We start from the raw sequence: 25357 nt of genomic DNA on the forward strand, positions 1-25357 counted from the left end.
TAACTGTAACGGAATAAATTTTTAAAGTAACCCTCCCAAGCCTGTTTATTAGTATATTTTACCGTTCCTCTGTAAGTTACCTGTATTGAAGTCAAATCATCCATATACTCTAATCAATGTAGACAGTTAACTAATAACAGATCTTTTTGGTTGAAGACTCACCTTTGATTAGAGCGGTCGCTATACTGCTGTGCACACTGTGCTAACTGTGAACTCTGTCTCATTGGCCATAATATCAGTGGGCTGGATGTTACGGTCATACATAGGATTCTCAAAAGTCGCTCTTCCGTTTGTGTTCTCATGGCCCGCGTAACCATTAAAGGGTACTTTGGGCCTTTTTCTGAAAGTAAACAAGGCATATTACCATAATAAATCACAAACGAATCCATGTACAATGAACGATGCCTCTTTTGTGAACTGCTTTACCTGTGTTTGTAGAGATAGAGAGCGAAGCCTGCTATGATCAGGGCAATAAAAGGCACTAAAATGGCTGCCGCCACTGAACTGCTATTGGAGGCAAAGTTATAGCTTGGATTCTCCCCATTTGGATCAAGACCCTCTGTAAAATAACATACAAATAAAACATTTACAGACTATTGCTTTTACCTTTCCAAAGATTAACAATACAAATACATAATGTATTTCTGTAGAGAGTCGATTTGAACAATAACTAACCACAAGTGAAAAGCTTTGTGTCAAAGCATGTGTTCGAATTGACTTGAAACCATGTTACAAATAAGAATGAATTAAATGGGCAAACTTCATATCCCAATGTTCTGTATAACTCAACTGGGGGCCTTGTTTTTGGGAAATGTCAAACTGCATTATCTTGACAATGCTTTTTAATTACAGATATCAAGACACAGCAAAAGATGAAGCCATTTTGAATTCACTGTTCAATTGCCACCACAGCGCTTTCCTAAAAAACGAGAGTGTGTCAGCGCACCTGTTCATCAGACAATGCCAAAAAGCTTCCCAATAACATCAAGGCTGCAAGTGGGAGATTCAATTAACTAACTCAATAGAGCCAGCTCATCAAACCAACATGAAATCATGGAATATGAGTGTATGAGCACACACACACACACACACACACCACTACAGCCCCTTTTATTAATAAATCTTCTGTTTGCTCAATCTGTCTGACAATGTTGGGATAGGATTCTATACAGCTGTCGTTTATAGATGAAGACGCGCCTGTTTCATTACAGCAGGATTTGACAGACTGTTCACGGTTTGGCCTCCATAGATACTTATACTGACTCCAGTTTCCTTTCTCTCCTACTTAATTATATTAAAATAATACCTGATAGCTGCTGCATCGGCTGATAGCATCGGCAGTATATATAATTGAAAACATGTATTTGATATCTGAGGAAACTACCCAGACATGGCACTTTCACTGTGGCATTAAAGCTGAAGTGTGCATTTAATTCAGTGCTAAAATACTTTACTAGCTTAAAATGCTGAAACATCTATATGCAAGTTATTCATGGCCTCATTTATTTGAGCATCCCTTCCAACCGGACACCGATAAACCCCTGAAAAGGTTTATTGCCTAATATTATTTGTTATCATGTACACCTTACAGAGACTGATCAATCGGAATTAAGCATTAAAGAGAGAAGTGTAATAAAATGAGTTATTTTCATATAAAAATATTGAATCAAGCATGTCTGTAAAATTATGGGTTCAGCCATTTGAAATACCCGATCAGAGGATGTATAGATTACATGTAGAATCAGTAACTTTCATAGGGTATAAGGTAAGCTAGCATGCTATGCTATGCTAAGATAGTACACTGAACATTGGTGTGGAGTCTTAGGTGGACTCAATTAAACTGAAGGATGTAATGAAATGCTCATGCAAGTGAATATGTTGATAATTTGAAAAATGGGGAGATGAGGAGAGCGTTTAGGAAACCTGTTTGAAACATTTACTGTTTTTGCTGTTCTGTTGGGTGCCACTATAAACTTATTCATGTTGTTTCAAACCCATTCCAAAATACACTTTTGTTTGTCTTTGAAGATATTTTTAATGAAGCTTAATACATTTCTGTTAATCGGTTTGAATGTTCATTTGTGTTTCAAAGATGAACAAAAGTCTTATGGGTTTGGAGCGACATCAGATGAGTAACTGACGACAGAATTTTCATCATGTCCCTTTAACAAATAAGGTTTAACTGTCCTGTAAGACAAGCACACATACCCAGTCTCTGAAGTCCAAACTGGCCAAAGCCTTTTCCTCGAACAAAGCCTTGGTAAACAAATGAATCCGAAGAAGGCATGTATGACACCTGTGGAGAAAAGTACAAAACAGTAAGAATAACGAATTTTCTAAATGTCACAAATGAGCCACTGAAAGGTGAAATGTGTCAGTGATGTGAAAGATTACTTATGTTTGACATTTACTTTCCCCATAAACATAAACAGTGTATAAATCAACACACAAATATATATAAAACTAGCTTTCTCCCTCCTGCTCTCGCTCTCTTCCATGAACACACACACACACACACACACAAGAGCCACACACTCGTGGCCCGCACTTTTAATTACACTCTCCCAGGTGCTTGTCCCCAGTGCATTGGAGGGGGGTAGCGTCTGGCCCTGATTACCCAGCAATGATTTAACTGACGTTTTAATTAAAATAAAAACTTTGTTGGTTTTCTCCTATCCCCAGGAGTGACAAGGCGTGTGTGTGTGTTATTGAAGGTTTCAGTAGTTATAAGCAGCCCAAGGTCAGGCCCTGAACAAGAGCACTTACATCAGCCTTTGAGTGTTGAAGTACACTTTGAGCACTCTCAGTAAAACGTTCAGAAACGTCCACCTTTCAAAGCAGGAGCACGACTTTCTGAAGACTACATCTGCATGGAGTCATACCATGAAGCAGAAAGGACTGCATCAACATAAAAGCACGGCTGTTGAAAACAAATGTAAGATGCTTCTTTTTCCCAGTAACCAGTAAGCCAATTGGACGGCTAGGTAAAGTTAAATCACATCTACGTGGTTCAAACATTTGGTCGGTGGTTGTATCTGTGGTTGTATCTTCAAAGCAAGCAATCTATTTGAATCTAATCCATTACAACGTGGGAAATCTGTAGAATCATCACAATGATTATTGCTTCCACATTTCACACTGCAGGGAGTCTTCATTTCAAAATGTCAGGATAATGATTCTACAGATGTAACGGGCAGAAGAGTTTACTGTGACAGCTACAGGGAGGATCAGAGGAAACGGAAAATATACATACATGTCCATCCAATGCCCAGTTGTCAATTTTGAACTTGTTAACAAAGATCTCCACAGGACCTCGGATCTGATACACCTGCAGCAACAATTGGGCTTCTTCTTTCTTATAGGTACCTGCAGAATGGAGAGGAGTGTTGATGGGTGTCACAAGTAATTCTTGTTCTTTTTGTATTTGTGTTCATGGAGTGTATGGTCGTGAAAGACTTTTTGTAGCTTGAGACTAAGATTCCATCCATTTGGTGGATATCAAACATGACTGATATTTTGAGCCAATTTTAACTTACGTGCTTCATATCAACAGGATATGGGTTTGTTTTATATGGAACACCTCGAGAGTTTGGTAGTGTGAGATCCTCATTCATTTAGTGTATGATGTCCGGTTAACTTTTTACAAAGTCACCAAGTTTGAACACCTGTTCAGATTTTAAAATTCATAGTGTATTCCAGACTTTAGACATTCTATCTCCCTTTATGTTACAGGGAATACAAAAAAAAAAAAAAATGGTTTGGAATAAGTAACAAATACAGATTTTTAATTTTTGGCTCAACTTTTCCTTTAAGACTACACAAAACATAATGCTAGAGACAGCAGTACAAGTCAGAGAATTGCCACTACCTTGCTGCTGAAGCGTCACAAATGAGTGGTTGGTAAAATGTGTTGCGAGGTAAAAAAAAAAAAAAAAACCCTCACCAGCCAGATTAAGCTGTACTCCGCTGTGGTCCAAAAGAGTGCCATTGACCCGATTGCTGAATGGTTCAAAAGCAGTTATGCTAAGCATTGCTGGTTGCTTCTTCCCTAGATATTCGTATGAGCCCCTCCAAAGAGAGTTTTTAGCAAACACCCCACTTGGCACTGAAATAGAGGCACAGAAAAGAACACACTGAAATAAACACAAGAGCTACTGTATTATACATTCAAGTGACTCAAATATTTCAGGGGAATATTTAATTAACTTGCTTTGCATTAAAAGATTATTTTAATTTATGGTAGATGGTGAAACTTACCGGATTGTTTTGTGTTTGGTGGCTCTTGCACTGTTCCTACAGTTTTTCCACTTGGTCTGTTATCAGCTAAAAGACAAGCCAAAATATGGTATCAGATGAAGAGGCATAAAACACCTGATGGGACTTTTCACATGCAGTACTAATAAACATGCTTACATGACTAAAAATAATATACGTTATTGTTGCAATGCTTAATAAGCAAATACATGTGCTTATTGGTTTGTTTATAATATGCACCTTATTATGACCACGGTCATAATAAAGGATCTGTGTACTATTTGCAGAAATCTGCCTTGAACTTCGTTTTCCTGTCTATTCCTATGTAGTGATAATTCAATGTACACTTGCTCCCTGTGCTATTTGGACTTAACATAGAGACTTTGTATGATTTGGAATCTCACTTATTATATATGAAAACCCTGTGAATTCTACTTTGCAGGTCATTATAAGACCATTGGACATACACAATGTGGAAAAAAACAGCTTTATTAGATGCAATGCGAATATTTTTGAGCCTCTCTGGTCTCCCACAGGTGCTGTTAAAATCCTTCCACTTCAAAAGGCCAGAACCTTGCTTTCAAAGCTTTATTATAAAAAAAAAAAAAATCTGCAACATATTTCAACAACTCTAGGGGGATTTAGGGGGTTAACTTGAGACTAATGCCATCCTCCTTCGGCAAAGTAAAAGGAAATTGCTAATCTTATATTTCTGCCCAATATGCTCACATTTGGCATGGTAAATACTGCATGGGAACTGTTTATCTGATGCTATTTTATAGCAGTCTGGGCTTTCCAAAACCAAAACAATACATTCCATTGGGCTAATCAGAGCTCTACCAATTTGAAATTTCAACAACAATATGATGAATTTGGCACATTGATCATGCCAGTTGTGGAGATGAAACAGGGGGACGTGGCCATTCATCAACATTTGTATAGAAAAAAAAAAATCAAAGTGGTCGAATACAATACAAATCATTAAGTCTGTAAATCAAGCAGATGGGCTTCTCCAAAACACACATGTGCTAAATCTTTATTAAAATCTTTAAAGCCAATCATCAATTTATTTTACATAAAAAAAAAAAACAAACAATGAAAATTATAATAAATATTTGCATGTTAAAGCACATTGTAGTTCAGTTCATTTTGGTTTGTGGTCTCACACACAGGTATTTATGAAGTATTTTGTACATACGTGGACACAATGGAGGTTTCCCCGTCCAGCTTCCATCAGCCCTGCAGGTGCGGTGTTCAGACCCTCCGGCAAGGTAGAATCCAGGCTGACAGGTGTAGATGAGTGTATAACCCAGAGATGGGAGCTCTATAGCACCTACATCTGCCTGTGCGGGGAGCTCCGGCTGATTACAGTGATGAGCTGAGGAGAAAAATAAGAGAGAGAAACTTACATTGTGGAGGGTGTATTGTGGAAAAACAAACAAACAAAAACCCTAAATAACCATACAAATTCAATGAAATAAGAAATAACAAAGGGTGGCAAAATTGTGGCTAACCGATGCACTCAGGCTGCATGCCACTCCAGGTAAGGTTGGGTAGACAGGTCCGAGAGATGGAACCCAGAAGGAGGTGACCCTTTCTGCAGCTGTAGTATACTGAACTACCAATCTGTCGATATAAACACACAAACAGTCGATAAATGACAAGAAAAAAAATGTGTTCCAGATCAATCAATAAAAGCCTTGGTTTGATTTAATTAGCACCTGATAGCCTTGAGAGTTGTTCTGGTGGCCAAAGAGAGGAGTGCCAGGATCTACACAGCTGGTGTGACTGGGATCTGTTTAAAATAGATTAATAAATTGGGGAGAAAGGTGGTTCTTTCAAAATAATTAAGTACGTAAATCAATCAATCAATCAATTGATCAATCAATTAATGGTTAATTAATTAGCTTTTGAATGGAAATGTGCAGTGTTACAAGGTTTCGAAACAAAATTAGCCCTACTGCATTTTTTTCTTCCATAGAGATTTTTTTTTTTTTGCAATATAGTAGCTTGTCAGAACCATGTTCTTTCTTTCTTTCTTTCTTTGTTTCTTTCTTTCTTTCTTTCTTTCTTTCTTTCTTTCTTGTTGAACAGCATGAATATATCAGCTGACCTATGCAAGACGGCTGGGTTCCACTCCAGGTTCCATCATATTGGCAGTATCGCCGAGCAGTGCCAACCAGGATTAAAGGCGGGTAACATGAGAATGAAACAGAGGACAGGTATGTGAACCCTCGGTCTTCTCGCTTGCCCTGGGCTGGTATCCCTGGATCTCCACAAAATACGGCTACACAGAAAAATAAATTAATTGAGGAAAATATTATACTATAAGGTTTTAACATCATCATACAAAACTTACAGCCGAAATGTAGAAACATCAAGTTAAAAAAGTTATATGTGGATTTAAATGCTTATGAACATTTCTGGTAAAACATTCCAATTCTATTCTAAAGGCTTCAGAAAAATGAACACTTACGAAAACATTGAGGCAGTTCGCCACTCCAGTTTCCTGTGCCCTGGCAGGTGAGGATAGTGGGAAGGGAAAGCTGGTAACCCTGATTACAGCTATAACTAATGCTGGACCCCCACTGAAAGTCAGACCCCACAACCTGACCATTCGGGATGCTTGGAGGTGCTCCACACACAATGGCTGCAAGAAGACACAGACAATATATCATGTTGAAAAATAAAATAAACATAAAATAAAATAAAATCACTCAAGATACCAATCATTTGGAACTATACATAAAGCTTCCATTCACAAGGTGGACTCAAACCTTTGCAAACTGGCTTGGTGCTGTTCCATGTGCGATCCTTGGTGCAGATGAGTGTAGAGGCACGATCAGCATCTACAGTGAAGCCTGGTGAACACTGGAAGCTCACAGTGTGGCCGTACGTGAAGTCACTGCCCAGTCTAATACCATTAGCTGGCACTCCAGGATCTCCACAGTTAATGACTGGAAGTGGGCATGGAGAGTAAAGTGAAAGTCAAAGGAAGGCTGAAAGCCATTTGTGGTATGATGAGAGGAAGTGCATGACAAGTGAGGAGAAGTGTGCTAAAATTCTGATGATTTGGAACTATTTTATAATTAGCAGTTTCACTGAAACAGATAACATTTTTAGGCAGAAACATTTTCATATTAAAAGGGCTATAAACTGGAAGCAACAAGATGTTTTATCACTCTTGGTGGTGTCTTTAAATTAATGAACTGTTTGAGGCATCAGCTTTGGGAGGCTCTTTCCTCTAGTCACTTTCTGTAATCAGAGCCCACCGGCACCAGCTCTATGCCAAAGACACCAATGTGTCTGGAGCTGTAATTTTTGCACGTAACCACCATTTGCTCCGAGCCTGAACAGTGAGCATTGTGTTTTTATGTGCATGGCAAGTCACTCGGGAGGCTGCCAAGGGGGGGACAGGGCTACTCTCTATCTCTCCAACACAGGGCTGCTATGTAGACGTCCCTGATCAGCTTGTGTCCAGGGCCGGCATAATGGAGAACACTGTGCCACATTATTAATTCCTGTCTCACAATGCATTGAAAAGCTTCATGCAAACAAAACCAATTCAAATCCAGCCTCTGGATTCCTCAAGAGCTCAGCCCCTGAGAGCTGTACTATTCAGAGCAGTTTAGCGTAAGAGAATCAAACCGTCCCTTTCTAAAGCCACTTAAAGACCCTATGAAAAGACACCATAAGAATGGTCGACTTATCCAGCATTCCCTTCAAATCGGAAAGTGGGAATTTCCAATTTGCTTTTTAGGGAATTGCTAAAGAAAGACACTTATAGTTAGTCTGGGAACATGGAAACTGTCCTACTCAGAACTGTGATTTGCTGAGGTGTATGATCATGATGTCACTCAGAATGATGCAAATGGGCAGCAAGCAACAAACATTTTCTTTAAAGCAAATAAATCATTAATAAGTCGAAGCTCCTACATTTGCTAAACATTTTTTTATACTAAAATACTTGCCAAGACAAATGTGTGCAAATTAGGTTAATTATCCTCTCTCTTTATAATCCTGCAGAATAAATGCTTACTTAATCCTCAGGAATTTGTTTGCTAGGAGCTAGTCTTTGTTGACAGGTGAACAACTGCAAAGCTACGATAACATTTCAGTTAGCCTTTGAGTAGCTAGCTAAGAGCTTAGCACAGTGCTAACTGTCTTTAAAAAAAAGCTCTTTTGATTAGATAGAATATGATTTCAGGCTAGCATTCTAACTTTTTGAACAGTCATTGGGAAAGAGGGATAGGATGAATAGTGAATTGCTACATGCTAATGCTATTTAGTGGTAGGCACTGTATCATTGTAGGAAAGTAAGTTGTCATTCTAGGAAATATTGTATTGAACACAAATTTACAAAAATTGCATGTAAGATGAGTTATCAATACTTTTGTTTTGTATTCCCCCGGAAAAGGACTATACATTTAAAATGTGTATATTTGCTACTTTTATCAACTTAGTTTAACTAGTATATACTATTGGGATCTAGCCAAAAAAAACTTTGATTTTGATCTCAAGGGGTCTTCAAGTCTTACCCAAAACTGTAAAGAGTTAGGTGTTCTTACACGGTCAGTTTGAAACTAAGCAGCTTTCTGTTGGTCAAGGCATTAAATCCTTGTGACCAACTTTAGCTTGTTTAATTTGCATGAGGAAATCCCAATCACATGGATTCCAACTAAAATTACTTGATTTCATGAAAATTTGTCAAACAATGGCAAATGTGAGCATACCTTTCATGATGCTAGCTTTTTTTTTTTAAATGGAAGTCTTATCTATCTAAACTCCGGTCGAGGTATTGTTGGGGCACCTGTGCATTCCGGCATGTCCCCAGTCCAAGTACCATTGACTGTACAATGACGAGTGAGCAGGCCAGTGGAGTAGTAGCCTTCTCTACAGGAGTAGGTGACAGAGCGGGAAAACACAAGTCCATCGTGGAACTGGATCATGGCGTTGCGGGGAGTTCCAGGGTTGCCACAGGATACCACTGCAAAAAACCACAAGAGAACATCAGACGGGATCCGGGTCCAAGGGAGGCTGAAACATTACTAGGCAACTACACAAATCTTGGACATGGCCCTCCTCCGATCTGGACAGTTATTTGTTAATTTAGCGTTTAATTAATAAACACATTTACTGCAGGAGATTTCATACATTAGACAATCCTCTGCCCCAGGACAGGGCAGATGGAGCTTATTCATGGGTATTTGCCAATAAAGAACAGATGGGCACACACTCAAAACCATGGACATATCCAATATGGGCTAGAGGTTTGAGCACTGGAGACTTGCCAACATTAAAACAGAGCACTTGAGTGGTGAATACTGAGCTTAAAATAACAGAAAACATTTTATCATCTGTAATTATTACATACCAATGTCCTTTGGCTCAGACTTTGCATCAGGATTCACATTTAAATCAGAAATCAAGTGGTGACCCAACACAGTACCAAATATGATTATTGTACAAACCTAAATTAGAATGGTATCATGTTTTGTGCAGCAATAATTCATCACATATTGTGGTCAGCATAATGTTTTGTGTATTTTCTAGCAAGAAGAGGATGAATTTACCAAAATACTGTTTCACCGGATAGAGAACTTTTGATGTCAATTAGAAAAAATGCTCAATTTTAAAAGTAAATGAGCCTATTTATTTTTGCTTTATGTGATATTTGCATAGTTTGGATAGCAAAAACAGTATTCGATTAATTATTTGCATGTAGGATGTTTTTCCTTGCTTTCTTAGTTTTTATTTTTTTTATTTTTTTCCATCACGTTTCAGGAATTTACAACCATTATTTTGTAGTGAATCGCATTAATATAAAGCACACCAATTCTGAAAAGAACAGTCTATTTCCTCATATAAGTAAATGTTAGGACATTAAACAAAAAAAAAAACAAAAAAAAGTAATCTTGATTACCCCAACACTTTCAGACGATTAACTTTTATGTTGTATTCAGGATGCAAATTTATGAGAGGGGTTTTAGGCAGTTATCGATTTGTTCTCTTTAAACGTCAGCATTTTCTGAGAGTCCACCTTTTAAGCCACCACAGTTTGCTGAACTGGCATGGATAACAATAGCCCAAGGGTCAAATCAATAAGAGAAACACAAACTTAAGCAGAAACACAAGCACGCACATTTCAAACGCTCAACCCGCAAACATTTGGAAGTGGAAAGGGAGTGAGATGACAGAGTGATACGTAGTAGATGCAAAACTAAAAATATCTTGATTGTTTAGAGGTGACTTAAAAACATTTTGAGATAAAACAAATGGCTGGTGTTAAAAAAGCAGGGTTAAAAATAATGACAGGCATCTCCACATGGGTAATTAACCTGGGTTTTCTGCTTCTCTGACAGACCTTTCTTTGGGTTGTCAGCCTGACTCTGCAGGCATTTTACACAAAACAACACAAGCAGAATAATAATGCTATTTAAGAGAGAATGAGAGAGTGCAAACACAGCAGCCCAGACTCCAGGGGACCAGCAGAGCTGGCACAGTCATTTGGGCAACTTGACTGGATATAGTGTTCAACATGTCGAGAGAAAGGAAACACGGTCAGTGTGGAAGTAACGTGTACACCCCAACTGTACTGAGCCACTTTAAAGCTACAGATGGGAACCAATCAAGATAAAAATAACTTATTGCCAACAACTTTCTACCTCAGTCTGTCTGTCTCCATCTCATTCTTTTGTTTATATACAAGGACATTTGTGTGGAGAATCAAATTGCTATGAAATAACTTGCTGAAAATTGCTTACAATTTTGCGTGTAGCGGAAGAGATTAATCATCTGCATTCAGCAGCATTCTTCTGCAGACCACCCAGGTTTCATTTTTCTTACCATGGCACTCAGGCTGGATGCCCACCCAGCTCCCATTAGCCAGGCAGGTTCGTTCAGAGGAGCCCTTCAGAACGTAGCCAGGTTCACAGCTGAATCGTACAATGCTCCCTACGAAGAACTCCTCTCCCAGACGGATCCCATGCACTGGAACGCCAGGGTCTCCACACATTCCAGCAGAATCACCTGAAAAAAAAAAAAAAAAAAAAAAAACATAAATATGAGCACTTAGACACTTATTTTTATATATAATACTTATTTTTCATATAGCAGTGTTAACAATAAATAGGTATATCTTAAATCAGGCACCTAATATCAATTTTCACTTTTATCATTTTGCATTGGCTTTTTAAAATATAAAAATACAATTAATTTAAAGTAAAAATAAAATAAGTGCTTAATGTACAATACAGGGATAAGTGAGCGATTTTAGACACAGCTTGTTTAACCAATGGACACATGAGGTGTGGAGAAACTCAATAAAACTAAATCACTCCTGTTAAAATCAATGGAGTTGTCTATACACCACAAGTACCATGGGTTTCAAACCCTTGGTGTTGTGTCTATGTAAAATGAAAATACCCTCAAACCAGTCCAATTTAGATCTTTTGACAGCGAATGACCGGAAAATTACTATCTTGATGCCCAACAGGACTTTCAAACTTGCTCTCTATTACATTAGATTTTTATTTAAAGAGGTTAGCTGTGATTTACACAAGATGATTAGAAATTTCATTCATATTTATTGAACAACTCTTCGCATTAGACCTGGCAAACATGATAAAAAAATAGGCATCACAGCGTCTTGGTTTAGGTGATAATTTACTTTGGATAAGAAAGCACCAGGGACAGAAAATTTCCCTTAATTTCTCCGCTCATAATGCTGACATGTGCACTCCATGGAGTTCTTCAGCAAATCCTCTTATTTTGATTCACTGATGCATTTAAAAACGTTCTTTCTATTCCCTATATATCCTCTGGTAATGCTCCAAAAAAAAGAAAAAAAAAAAAAATCATAGGTTCAAAATGAACGGTGAGTCTATTGGTGAAGGGTGCAGTGCATACTAAAGAAATACTACATTTTATATACAGCATATCGTCTTCAGAAACTCACACTGACAGGCCAGTTATTAACCTGAACATGTTTTTAAAAAAAAAAAAAACATTAAAAGAAGTCTTTTGAGAAAATAATGAATTGTGACATTAACCTGTCAGTGGTTTTACAGTCAGGGATAAAGCTCTACTAGCATATCTGAGGACTGCAATGGACTGATGTGTTTATAGTGGAGCAGGGCAGGCATGTGGGAGTCTGTGTCGCCAAGCCCAATATGAGAAGATTAAACCAGTTTATGAGAAGACACACACTTTGCTCTTTTGGACACTGCCTAGATGGCAATATTGTATTACCACCCACTGATTTGAACTGTAATCCTGAGGCCACTGATACATCATCTCACACGCTTACGAGACCTTAGAGATGGTGCTATCTAAAATGGGAAAAATGGAGCCAATGCCCCACTCTACATACACATTATATGGAAAAAATTATATTTGGACGCATCTCTTAATTATTGAATTCAGGATTCAAGTGTTTCAACCAGAGGCATTGCCACAGGTGTATACAAATTCGTGCATTTGTGAAACAATAGGATGCTCTGAAGAGCTCAGTGAATGCAAGCGTGGTACTGCAGGATGCCACCTTTGTAATCAGTCAGTTTGTGAAATTTCATCCTTATTAGATATTCCATTGTCAACTGTAAGTGGTAATATTGGAAAGTGGAAGCGTTTAAGAACAGCACCAACTCAGCCACAAAGCGGAAGACCATCGGTATAGAGTTGGGTCAGTGAGTGCTGAGGAGCATGGTGTGTAAAGTTGCCAGCCCTCTGCTGATTCCACAGCTGAAGAGCTCCAATTTTCTACTGGCATTAATATTAGCCCAGAAACTGTGCGGTGGGAGCTTCATGGAATGGGTTTCAATAACCGAGGAACTGCATGCAAGCCTCACATCACAAGTATAATTGTAAGTGTCAGATGAAGTGGTGTAAAGCATGTCGCCACTGGGCTCTGGAGCAGTGGAAACGTGTTCTGTGGAGTGATGAATCACACTTCTCTGTTTGGCAGTCTGATGGGTGAGTGTGGGTTTGAGCACATTGCCTGTGTCAGTTTGGTGGAGGGATAATATTATGGGGCTGTTTTTTAGGGGTTGAGATAGGCCCATTACTTCCAGCGAAGAGAAATCTTAATTAATGCTTCAGCATACCAAAACATTTCGGACAATGCTATGCTTCCAGCTGTGTGAAAACAGTTTAAGGAAGGCCCTTTTCTAAAGCAGCTTGACTGTGCCCCAGTGCACAAGGCAAGGTTCATAAGACATGGTTGGATGAGTTTGGTGTGAAAGATTTGACTGGCCTACACAGAGCCTTGACCTCAATCCCCTCAAACACCTTTGGGATGAACTGAAATGGAGACTGTGAACCAGGACTTATTCAACATCAGTGCCTGACCTCATAGATACCCTACTGAATGAATTGGCAAAAAATCCCACAGAAACAAAATCTTGTAGAGAGCCAGCTAAAAGAATAGGAGCGTTTATTGTTGCAAAGGGAGGATCGACTCCATATAAATATCTACGTATATAGAGTGTGATGCCATTAAAGTCCCTGTTTGTTTAATGTTCAGGTGACCCAATAGGGAATAATATATATATATATATATTTTTTTTTATTATTTATTTATTTTTTTTACATAAAATTAGCAAAATATTCCCCTTTTATCATAAGTTTACATTGCCTTGTGAGATAACCTTTGAGGTCTCTTTCATATCTACAGAAACATAGGAGGGTTAATAAAAAAAAATAAAAAAAAACAGACAGATGATCATGTTGAATAGGGAAAAGATTTCAAGTACCGGAGCAATGTGGCAGGGAGCCGGTCCACTGGCCATCCATCTGGCACATGCGGGTGGTATTTCCCACAATGCCGCGCTGGCCGATGCAGCTGAAGCGGATAACGGAGCCCACTGTGCGTCTGTCCCCCGAGATCTGTGCATATGGAGGCATGCTGGGACGATCACACAGGACCACTGTGGCAGACAGAAAAAAAGCCCAGACCTTATCTACAGTGCACAATATCAGATCACGTGCATACACAATTCAGAATAAAGTAGGTTACAAAATTATTTGAGTGATGGTTTATCAGGTTAAGATGACTTACAGAGGCACTTGGGTAGGGAGCGGTCCCATGTGCCATCGCCTTGACAGCTCAGAGTGCAGGTGCCCAGCAGGTAGTATCCAGGGTTACAGCTATAAGAAACTGCGGTCTGGAAACTGTAACGATGAGGCCCGCTGGGCAGGACCTGTCTGACACCATTCTCAACATGTCCCGGATCAGTGCAGTTCACAACTGAGACGCAGATAGAGTTGACGAGAGAAATACAGAGAGAAAGAAGGTTATGAAGAATACTGTTGAGAAGCACACTGCAATTCAAAAGTTTGGGGTCAGTAAGAATATACATATTTTTATTTTTTTAAAGTGATTAATACTTTCATTCTGCAACGATGTGTTACATGGATCAAAAGTTACATTAAAAAAATATTTTAGGTTTTTATTTTCTATTCATCAAAGAATCTTGAAAAAAATTTAGCACTGATTCCACAAAAATGTTACACACACAAATATTTTCAACACCGATAATAAATACATTTTTTGAGCACCAATTTGGAATAAATTAAATTTTACAGTATATAATATTTCACAGTACTATTTCATAATATTATATATAAATTTATCAAATAAATGCAGCCTTGGTGAGCACAAGAGCTGAAAACTTTTTTTTTTCTGTTGGCATAATTAATTTAATTTAAAAGAGATTGTTGTGTACATTTCTATCTTGGTGACAGTAATTCATCATTTAATGATCACATTACATGCTAACATGAAGGAGAAAAGTGTAATTTCTATATTTGCGAACTTCCTGTTCGATCCTAGTAAAGTCTGCTGCATCCTCTATGACCAGCCAATCTAAACAATAAGCAACTGTGGCATGCAAACCACATTAAGCATTCATTTTTGGCCTTGTTTTTGCCATTAATTGATTTGTGCTATTTCTTTAGTGAATTGTGTGAAATGAACGACGCTGCCAATGGGCACAGTTCATTTTTCCTGATTTCCAACCAAACAATTTTCAACGCAAAAAATCCCTCAGAAAAAGATGATTTACAAAGAAGATTAAAGGCTTCTAGAAAAACTTCTGTAAATATTTAATACCGCATAAACACAAACAGTTGCTTCATTAATGTCTGGCGCACGGTCTGGCTGAGGACATGAACCGGGCTAAGAGAGACGAGAGATGGAGACATATCGGTGGTGTGTTAGTCATGAGCCAAAAAAACTAAAAAAAAAACTAAACTAAACAAAAAACAACACAGAACAAGGGCACAGAAGGACAAAAGGGCATGATGGATAACCTAAATCAGCAGTAATTTGTATTTGTTCACGTACTCAAAGAAAACAAAATATACATTAAAGTGCAAGTGCACCTGAGTAGGCTAAAGCAAAGATATAGGCCATCATGTTAACCTGTGTTTTGTTCTTTGAGTACTCCAACTGATTCTAACAAATTTAGCTGAACACACTCGACATTCAATGTGCAATTATGGGGAAACGGTGTAGCCAAATGAAGAAAACAGGTTTACTCATTTGACTCCAGGGTTTCCCTTCTGCTTTTTCAGGCCAGCAATGTTCCCTTAAAATCCCTCCGTTAGGAACAACTTCTCAACGGAATCAGACTTTCCAGAGTAGAAATGCATGCTAATGCCTTTAATAGCTCTTAGAAGAGCCAGCCAAAGCCATTTTCTATGATGCAACCATTTATAACTTAAACGTACCAGCTTGATTTTAAAACAAAAATTGAAATGGTCAAGTTAAAAATAAATACAGAAATAAAATCAATAGGAAGAAAAATGAAAAATGAAAGAACTAGGGAAAACAATGTTTATTTGTGCTTGGCCGTAATTCAATATTAAAATTGATGCTTCCGCTGGCCAATGGCAGTTTTTGAGGAGAGGTGGTTTAATTATCTGCAGATATAAGTCTAACCAACGCATCTGTGTGGTTTAGGAGGCCATTTTGGAGATAGAAGTGGTTCACTCAGACACAAATTGGTGCTGATTAGCGGGACTGTGCAGAGGCCTGATTGATGCAGCTCCGAGCTCGGAGCATTTTTTTACCGTCTCCTTTTGTGCCATTAAACGGGCGTCTTCCCACACTCAGTGCTAATGATGGACCATGATGGAGAGGAGACTGTGACTGATAGGATCAGACCACTTCAACTTCCTCAGTCAGAGTAAAAACACATTTATAATCTAAAGAGATGGACGGGTTGAGGGGATGGACGATGCAACTTCAAATATAAAGTAACAGAGTGATTGATAACTTGTGTAAAAGTTTTTTTGTTAACTGTTTCCAAAATTGATGATAAGAAATGTTTCTTGAGCACCAAGTCAACATATTAAAATTGATTTCTGAAGGATTATGAAATTAACTTTGCCGTCAGAGGAATGCATTACATTTTAAACAGCCGTGCTCTTAATGGCACATTTTGGCTTATATATAACAACTCTAAATTGAACATCTCGAATTACACAAAGATTTGCATAGACTGTTATTGTCTAGATCTGTGCCACTCACCTTTAACACACAGGACTTACTTTTACACTTGGGCAGAGCGTTGCTCCACTGGCCGTTGGGCTGACAGTGAGACTTGATTGCACCCTGCAGAACATAACCAGGGATGCAGGCGTAACGCACAATGTCGTTAAGGTTAAACTGCGTTCCCTGAGTCACACCATTAGCTGGGGTGCCTGGATGTCCACAGGTGATGGCTACAGAACATCAGAGCGACATATTAATAACAATTTACATGATTATTTTATATCCAGAGGCATAAAACTGTCAAAAAACATTGAATCAGATTGTTTAAGCAACACGTACGGACACAGACGGGAGTCTTTCCGGACCAGCGGTGGTCCTGCTCACAGATGCGAACGGACACGCCGATGAGTCGGAATCCAGGATTACACTGGTAAACGACACTGCCTCTGTAGTTGTAATTCTCTCCTATGATCTGGCCATTCACAATAGGCTCCGGTGTGCCACAGTGTCCAGCTGTTGAAGAAAAACATAGTACTTGCGCATTTGATCACATAAGGGTATATTTTCTCTATTTATTGATTAAGAAGTCCCATAAGGGAAGTAAAGCCACTCACCAAGACACTGGACCTCAGCTCCACTCCACAGGCCATTGGACATGCACTCTCTCACTCTGGAGCCCACCAGAGTATAACCAGTGTTACAGGAAAAAATGGCAGTCGCTCCATATACGGTTAATGTTCCTATTTTATTCCCATTTGGAGGAGTTCCAATGTCACCACAGGAAATGACTAGACAAATTCAGATGAAGAATGCATTTGTAATTTGTACTTTTTTTTTTTTTTTTATTCTGAATACAACATCCGTTGGAATTTCAAGTTCTGAACTAGCTTTTTTTTTCAAACTTTACTTAAAATTTAATCATAAAATACTAGATATGGGTTTTTCAATTAAAGTTTGAAAAATCATCATAATTTCCTGCATTCTCCAAATCATTTTTCCTCTGTAGGGCCAGGAGTTACCAAAAAATAAAAATTAAATCATAATTTGAAAATGCTGTGGTCTCTAAGTATATGTCTTGATGCCATTATGATCTATTTTGCACTCACTTTCACAGGATGGTCTTGGCTCAGGGTAATCCCAGGTGCCGTTAGCTTGGCAGCGGATGACCCTTTGACCCTTGTAGAAATATCCAGGGTCACAGGTCAGCATCATCATGGCCTCGTATTTATTCTGCATGCCGTAAATAAGCCTCCACCTCCCATGATCCACTGCGGAGTGGCCGATTTCAGGGCAGGTCACAGCTAAAGTATCAAAGTAAAAACTAGTTTTTTAAATTAACATTTTTTAAATCATTCTTTCTTCTGATTCATTTTAACAAAATCGTTCCTTTAATTTCCATGTCCAAACAACTGTTTGAATTCAAGATTAAATGTGGCCTAAGACTTTTCAAGAATTTTAAATAGCTAACACAATAATACACATTTGATATTTTCCTTCTTTTATCAGTCTTTTATGTAAATAAGAACAAGCTGATTGCGGTGCTCATGAACTCACGGACACAGCGAGGGCGGGTCTCCATCGGGCTCCACCTCCCAGATTCTTGACAAAGTGTTGACACAGGCTGAGCGTTGGCCAATCGGAAACCAGGATTACAAGAGAATGTGACTCTAGAGCCGAGAGTGAAGTCCTGCCCGATGACAGTGCCATTCACTGGTGCAAGGGGCATCCCACATGAAACAACTGCGAAGGAGAGAAAGATTCTGACCTCAAAACACAGACTTAAGTATTTTCTCACAAAACCCCAAGGAAACAGCCTATTTCTTTTTGCTGTCATACTTCAAAGGGTACTCAGTGCAAACAAACTCTGTGAACACACCAAGAGCAGCAATGCGACTGTGCAAACACAAGCTTGCAGTGGTTCTGGGAAGGTAAATAAGAGCAGCTAGAAAGCAACGGGCACAAGCCAAGATGTAGATTACATCTGGACATGGACTAAAGGACACAGAGAGAACCTGAATATACAAACTACAGTAAACAATTTGAACACAACAATCTCTCTGGCCTCAACAGGTATTAGGACAATTCAGTTATAAGTAAATATAGATCAATGTCATGGATAGTAAAATATCAATTAACATCCATAAAAAAAAGAAAGGCGAATACTGTAGAAATACTCAAATTTGTATTTTCAAAATACAAAAACAAAACAAAAGCCTAAAAAAAAACAAAAAAGTAGTTTCATCCTTTGTTTGCATATGATATTGGCTTTGGCATTTTATAATTGAATGCATCATTAAACAAACCAACATTTATAAAATAAAACAAAACATAATATAAATATATAAAAAATAAAAGTAAACATAAAAAACTAAACTAAAACAAATTAAAACAAACAAATAAATACTAGTATAATTTTTTGCCCATTCAATTTTTTTAATCCGATCCAATAACATTTTTGTGAACTGTTTAATTATCTAAATACGTTTTGGCACCACTGTATGCGTCAAATCAGAACACCAACAACCGGATGACACAGCTGATTTAAAAGTTTGAACGACACTATTTCTGCCTCCTCTCCTACTCTCATTTTAATTCGTCATTTAGCTATCACTTCTATCTAGTGCGATTTACTATTATACTGTTATTATATTATTATACTATTATATTATTATACTATTATGTACACTCACAGGGACATTCCCTCTGGATCAACCCGAAGTTAAGTGTTTTTCTCAAGGCCACAATACTGATCATTTCATGATTTCATGATTTTCCCCTCATTTGTTTGAACCTACAAACTTCTGATGTCCAGTACAGATCAGTAACCCCTATACTATCCTCTATAGTCATCTACAGTCTCAAAAGTCATTATAATGCCACTTCTTTCTAATGACTGGCACATAATAGATTTAATATCCAACTTTCTCTCAATACTCAACTTTCAATCAGTCATGAGTCAACCCACTTTGAATACGAAATACGAATACGTTCAGTGTGTTCAATAGAGCGCAAAGGCTCTTGGCCTAAGGCATCTCACACCATTCCTGTCAAATAGAAATCCACCTCTCTCACAGGTGAGGCCTTTGTTAGCCAGGAAGTGGTGATAAAACGCAGCACTTCTGAGACTGCAAAACGGTAGACCCAGTGGAGGCTTGCTTTAGTGGATGATAACTGCCTCTTTCTGAGGAGATTCTCCCCTCGGACAGCACATTAGCAATAGTCTCGCAGCTATGGCTCCTGGCTAACCCATTTATTGTGATGAGCAATCTGACAGATGCAGCCAAGCCCTAAACATTGATTGAATACAGAATTAGTCACGGCGGCGCCGGTCTATCTCAGAGAGAGTTTTGCAAGGAGAGGTGGATAATCGCATCCAGACTTTGTCCAAGGTATTTCAGACACAAATTTCAGACTCACCTTGGCAAAGCGGCACTGGAGCATTCCATTGGTAGATGCCCTGCAGGGTGCGGGTGCAAGTGGCAGTGGTCTGGCCAATCAGGTTGAAGCCCCGGTCGCAGCTGAAGCGCAGGGTACTGCCAAGTTTCATGCCCGTCTGGCTATGTACCGAGCCATTCACAGGAGGTTCCGGGCTACTGCAGTATGCCGCTGTGGCACATACAAATGTAAACACAGTCAGAAGTCAAAGACACATCAGTCTGTGAAACCTGCTGCTTATTGCTTTTCAATTCTTCACCCTGTTTACTGGAAACAGCGGATATTACTGCAGCCGGGAGCTGAGGAGTGATTAAAAAGATGCACGGTTTTGAATTGCAGGAACTTGTGGAAGGTCACAAATGATGGACATGTAAAAATGAATTATTTATACAGAATTACAGTCAAAATACAACGAGAGTCATCATATAAAGTTATGCTGTTTGGCATATGCAATCCAGACCACATTGTCTCCTGTGGCCCATGAGGCTTCTGAGATCAGATCTTAGCAGGTTGTTCTCCTTGCTGACCAAACAAGAAAAAGAATTACCGTAATGATACCAGCATAATATAAGAGGAGCTATGGAGGGAATTACGAGGGAAATGGGGCAGGAATGCAATTTGTCGCATTATTAATTACCATGACCGCTTTATAGGCCTATCTGTTTCACAAGTTCACATGTTCATATAGTCCTACAGTAGTACAGGTAAACAGCTTTGGCAAGCTGCCCATAATGCAGAGGCTTGAGGAAGTTGCCCCCTGGACTCTTTAATTAATGTAAGTTAATTAGTGTAAGATTAGTGAAGGTTTCCTGAAAGAAATGTCATGGGAGAGAGAAAAAAAAAAGAAAAGTTAACTTGAGAAGGCAAACTGCACAGGAAATTAATTCTAGATATTCTAAAGATACACTATATGAAGGATAATGCAAAAATACTGATTAAGAAAATGATTTTCTGCAGTGTAAGCATCCACTTATGTATATGCCCTTGTGTTGGATTAGATGAACAAGCTCTTACCAAACTGCCATTTAAATTCCATTAAAACAATTCTAATTTCAGTACAACACAATATCTAGCAATGGTAATTTCCTTTAGGAGAGTAAGGGAGCACTCACACAGGACACATTCTGGCATTGAAATCAGCTTGACGGCAATAAAAGGCAATAAAATGGAATAGAGCGGAGGGGTCTTGAGACGTGTTTTTCAAAGCTGAACAGCTGTTAACTAGCGACATTAAAAAGTAATATTAAAAACACTGTGCTGATGGCACAAGACTACACATGTATTCAAAGATGCGTGTCTGAAACATATACTCGGATCAACAATTGTGCCCCAAGTTAACATTACACACATACATGTATATTTATTTTTGAATACTTTTTAAGTTAAGGTTTTCAGACTGTTACCGTGTTGTGGATTTAAGATAATTTATATCTTAATGTATTTCTAAAAGTTGACAAATATCACACTACCTGCATTTATTTGATATATATATATATATATATATATATATATATATATATATATAAAGAAAATAGAAATATTAAAAATCAAATAAAATATAAAATAAAAATATAAATGTCTCAAATTGAAACTAAACTAAAACCTGAAAGCATTAAAAAATTATAATAATACAATAAAAAGTTTGTTCTCAACATCCCAGCAAACACCAACAGATAATGGACAGATATGAAAGTTTACACATCATATACCTGTATTGAAACTTTGAATAATAATAAAAAAAAAAAAATCACCTGCACTAATGGTTTAAATGGAGTGCAATTTTAAAGCAGTTTTGTTTTGTGCATCAAACCTCCCATGTGATAGAGCAGCAGTTTTCTTCCTGACTATGACCCAAGAGCCCCAGCTTTGCATTTAATAAAGCAGAGTTAATGCTGTCAATCTTCAACCTTTAAGCTACTCCATTTCTTCTTTTTCCAAAGAAAGGCCCTCAAAATTCTCAAAGCCAGTCATTTAGCAAACCTCACACAGGTGATGGTGGCAAGAAAAGGTCAGGAGATTAAAATAAAAATAAAAAGAGAAACAAAAAAGAGAGGGAGGAGGAGTGAAAGGACCCGCTACAGTTGATGAACTAACAGCCTGTGGAGATAAAAGATGAACTGAGAAAGAGAATGGTACGAAGCTTTGAATCTGTCCCACCATCTGTTTTTGTCCCACCAAGGCATCGCCACAGAAGGGAAACCATATTGAGGAGAGAAACCTAGGTGTGCTGCCGCTGCTAACCCAGACTGTCACAGAGCTCTATATCAAAAATCCATCATGCAGGGAGGAAGCGGAAAAAGCAAAACAAGCTGATGCTGAGAGAAAGGACCCTGATGAGCCAGACAAAGAGGTGATTAGTCACTCTTCTGAAACGCTAATGATTAGGAGCATATGGAAACTTTTTAAATATTTATGGGGTAATAACTCAGAATTACGGCACTGCTCATGAAACGGCGCAATCAGGTCTTGATAGCTTGTGGCGGTTTCCTGCGTAAATTCTGTTTTTGCAGCAGGGAGTCATAATTGGTCGTTTTGTGAATGCATATCTTTAACTGTAAATTGTCAAACATTCAGGCAGTCGAGGAGTCATATGATATAATCACGTGTAAGCCAAACCAATAGCTTTTGGGTACTGGGCCTTTTTGGATGATTCATTAAAAGTATTAGCTTATAAGAGTCATCTGTTCATGACTCAAATTACAGTTACACTATATGTTTGTTTTTGCATTTAGATTTGCACGAAGACTCAAAAGTTGTATTACAAAGTACATGGTCTAGTTTAAGTTCAAATGACAACGTCATAGCCTCTGGGAAATATGCATGTATGTATGAATAAAAAAAAAAAAAAAAAAAAAACCTAATTAGATTAACTGTGTTAAACTCATTCTTTTTCCATGACTTATTAAATGATTTAAGTAATTAAATTGACAGCCAGTGCATTTTTTAAAAATGCAGTTAAAACAATGCATTTAAAGATGAGTTACTGATTGTATAATTGCATTGCTTAACTAAAACTTTAAACATGCATTGTAATTATTTTAATTATTTTAATTAATAAAGTTTTGTCCACTTGAAAATAAATGTCTAATTTTAATATGAATTGGATATAAAACTCTTAGTCAGGAGGAAACGGTGGCTTGGAGAAATCCAAATACAATCTGTATGTTTTGATGATGTGTTTGAATGCTCACCTGAGTAGCGGATTCGAAAGCCCTTCTGACTGGAAGTGTGATCGAAAGACCAGTGCAGGTAAACCTTGTTTGCAGTGCTAGTAATACTAAAGGGAGACGAATAGTTCCCACTTAGAGAAATGAGCAGCGGACTCTGTCTTGAAGGACCTGCAGGATAAAGCATAACATAAAGTTACCATATATAAGATGCCTCTCTGGTCCAAATATCACATCTTAGACCACATATGTGACATTTTGACACTCTTGAGTTCAAGCCCATTCCAAAACTGTTTTCATTTTGTCCATAGCTTGATCGTGACAAAAGTTATGGCTATCTGAAATTGTCTGTTAGCTATGATTTTCCGGAATGGAAAGAGACTGGTTTCACTTTCACTTCTACTTAAAGATCGCTGTCTGTCAGGAGTGCTATACTGCATTATTACACAAACAGAGAAACGATACCCCAAAGAGGACAGTTTTCCATCGTTTATCATGTTGGGCTTTTGATCACCCCTTGCATGTTTGGATAGCACGAATAGTGTACCTTGTAGTTAGAAAAGCGAGCGCAGTACACATTTGCACATAACAGACTGTCATTGGATTCCTCCTCTTTTGAACATTCATCTCTGGATGTGAAATAGTCCAATATAAAAAAAATAAAATAAAAATAGGGCACTGACATCACCACGAATGACCAGACTGCGAGGAGCAAGATGGTCTAAGTGAGCCGTATCTCCAGTGAGCAGCTTCAAACTGCGGTTTTTCCTTGTTCCTTGTCCTGAAGTTATGGAATAATAATTGAATGAAAACCTAATTTAGACAAAAAAATTGACATACAACCTATTTTTTGAATTTCCTGAAAACGTCCTAGCGTCACATCCCATGGGTTTTCTAAGATCGCGTCACATATGTACTTGCCTTTATGAATTTAAAATGCAATGATTCCTAAGAAACTGGCCCTGATTTTCAAAAAGTTGGAATATATATGTATATATAAATATATAAAGTGAGTTACATTTGCAGGTGTGTATAATATTTGCAACAATTACCACAATAATATCCCAGAAATTATTTTACAGGAAATTTTAATATTTTAATTGTATTGTATTTTTATTATTATTATTATTATTATTTTTAGTTTGCACAAGCAAATTTGTGCAAGAAACTTCACACTTTTTTTGACAACTGGTCCCAGAAAAATGTAATAAAAATACCTCTTGCATCTCTTCCTATCACTATCAGTAGCCACATATTTTACAAACTTCAGATTGACTTGTTTACCACCAGCAGTGATACCACTGATGTGTTTCTGTCACAACACAGCCTCTCCGCCTCTCATGGTTAATGCAGAGTGACAGGGCTCTCTCTGTTCATGAACTTCACTAGTGGTACTTTCAGATCAGCTGAACTCAGTCCAGAGAGGTGTGTGTGTGTGTGTGAGTGTGTGTGTGTGTGTGTGTGTGTGTGTGTGTGTGTGTGTGTGTGTCAAAGGCCATTCCAGACATCATGTTAGTGTCTAGGCCACGCTGCGGGGAGGTAAATGGATCTGGTGTGATCTGGCTGGCTTTGACATGTTGTGAAAAGTAAAGTCTGCTCCGTAGCGCCATGGGAGTTGAAAGCATAATCAGCATTGAGCATGCCAGCTCCCCTCAGGAGTGGCTCACACTGCTCCCAGATGACAAGCAAATACACACAAGCACAGGCGCTTTATGAGCCTCAAAAAAAAAAAAAAAAAAAAAAAAAAAAAATTGTTTAGCACAATGTGATACTGTGAGGCCCAGCTGTCATATGCTACACTCTAAGAAAAAAATATATATACAAATGTGTGCAAGTTATTTTTTTTTCTTTTCATGCTTTTCACTTTTTTTTTTTTACAATGCTTTTGCCTAATAGAAATTTTCGGAGTTATTATAAGAAATACATATTATATATTTCAGAAATCAGCATATTAGAATGATTTCTGAAAAATCATGTGACATTGAAGACTGGAGTATTGGCTGAT

At 38.1% G+C, this 25357-nt stretch overlaps 1 protein-coding gene across 1 annotated transcript in view; it reads right to left on the minus strand.

Moving 5' to 3' along the window:
* LOC113091748 (CUB and sushi domain-containing protein 2-like) overlaps positions 1-25357 on the minus strand; it is a 269603-nt gene that overhangs the window by 8983 nt on the left and 235263 nt on the right. Inside the window, exons 48-70 of the mRNA XM_026257372.1 lie at positions 23377-23523; positions 20168-20356; positions 18305-18490; positions 17857-18051; positions 17365-17538; positions 17090-17263; positions 16807-16980; positions 14312-14500; positions 14007-14180; positions 11101-11283; positions 9065-9241; positions 7032-7211; positions 6731-6904; positions 6368-6541; positions 5976-6049; positions 5769-5880; positions 5453-5632; positions 4258-4323; positions 3944-4105; positions 3254-3366; positions 2209-2296; positions 427-559; positions 163-340 (exon numbers count right to left, since the gene is read on the minus strand). Coding sequence (XP_026113157.1) covers positions 181-340; positions 427-559; positions 2209-2296; positions 3254-3366; positions 3944-4105; positions 4258-4323; positions 5453-5632; positions 5769-5880; positions 5976-6049; positions 6368-6541; positions 6731-6904; positions 7032-7211; positions 9065-9241; positions 11101-11283; positions 14007-14180; positions 14312-14500; positions 16807-16980; positions 17090-17263; positions 17365-17538; positions 17857-18051; positions 18305-18490; positions 20168-20356; positions 23377-23523 — 3578 coding nt within the window. The 3' untranslated portion in view covers positions 163-180. The remainder of the gene's footprint in view (positions 1-162; positions 341-426; positions 560-2208; positions 2297-3253; positions 3367-3943; positions 4106-4257; positions 4324-5452; positions 5633-5768; positions 5881-5975; positions 6050-6367; positions 6542-6730; positions 6905-7031; positions 7212-9064; positions 9242-11100; positions 11284-14006; positions 14181-14311; positions 14501-16806; positions 16981-17089; positions 17264-17364; positions 17539-17856; positions 18052-18304; positions 18491-20167; positions 20357-23376; positions 23524-25357) is intronic.

This window comes from Carassius auratus, unplaced genomic scaffold (genome assembly GCF_003368295.1).
Source record: "Carassius auratus strain Wakin unplaced genomic scaffold, ASM336829v1 scaf_tig00214282, whole genome shotgun sequence".
Taxonomy (NCBI): domain Eukaryota; kingdom Metazoa; phylum Chordata; class Actinopteri; order Cypriniformes; family Cyprinidae; genus Carassius; species Carassius auratus.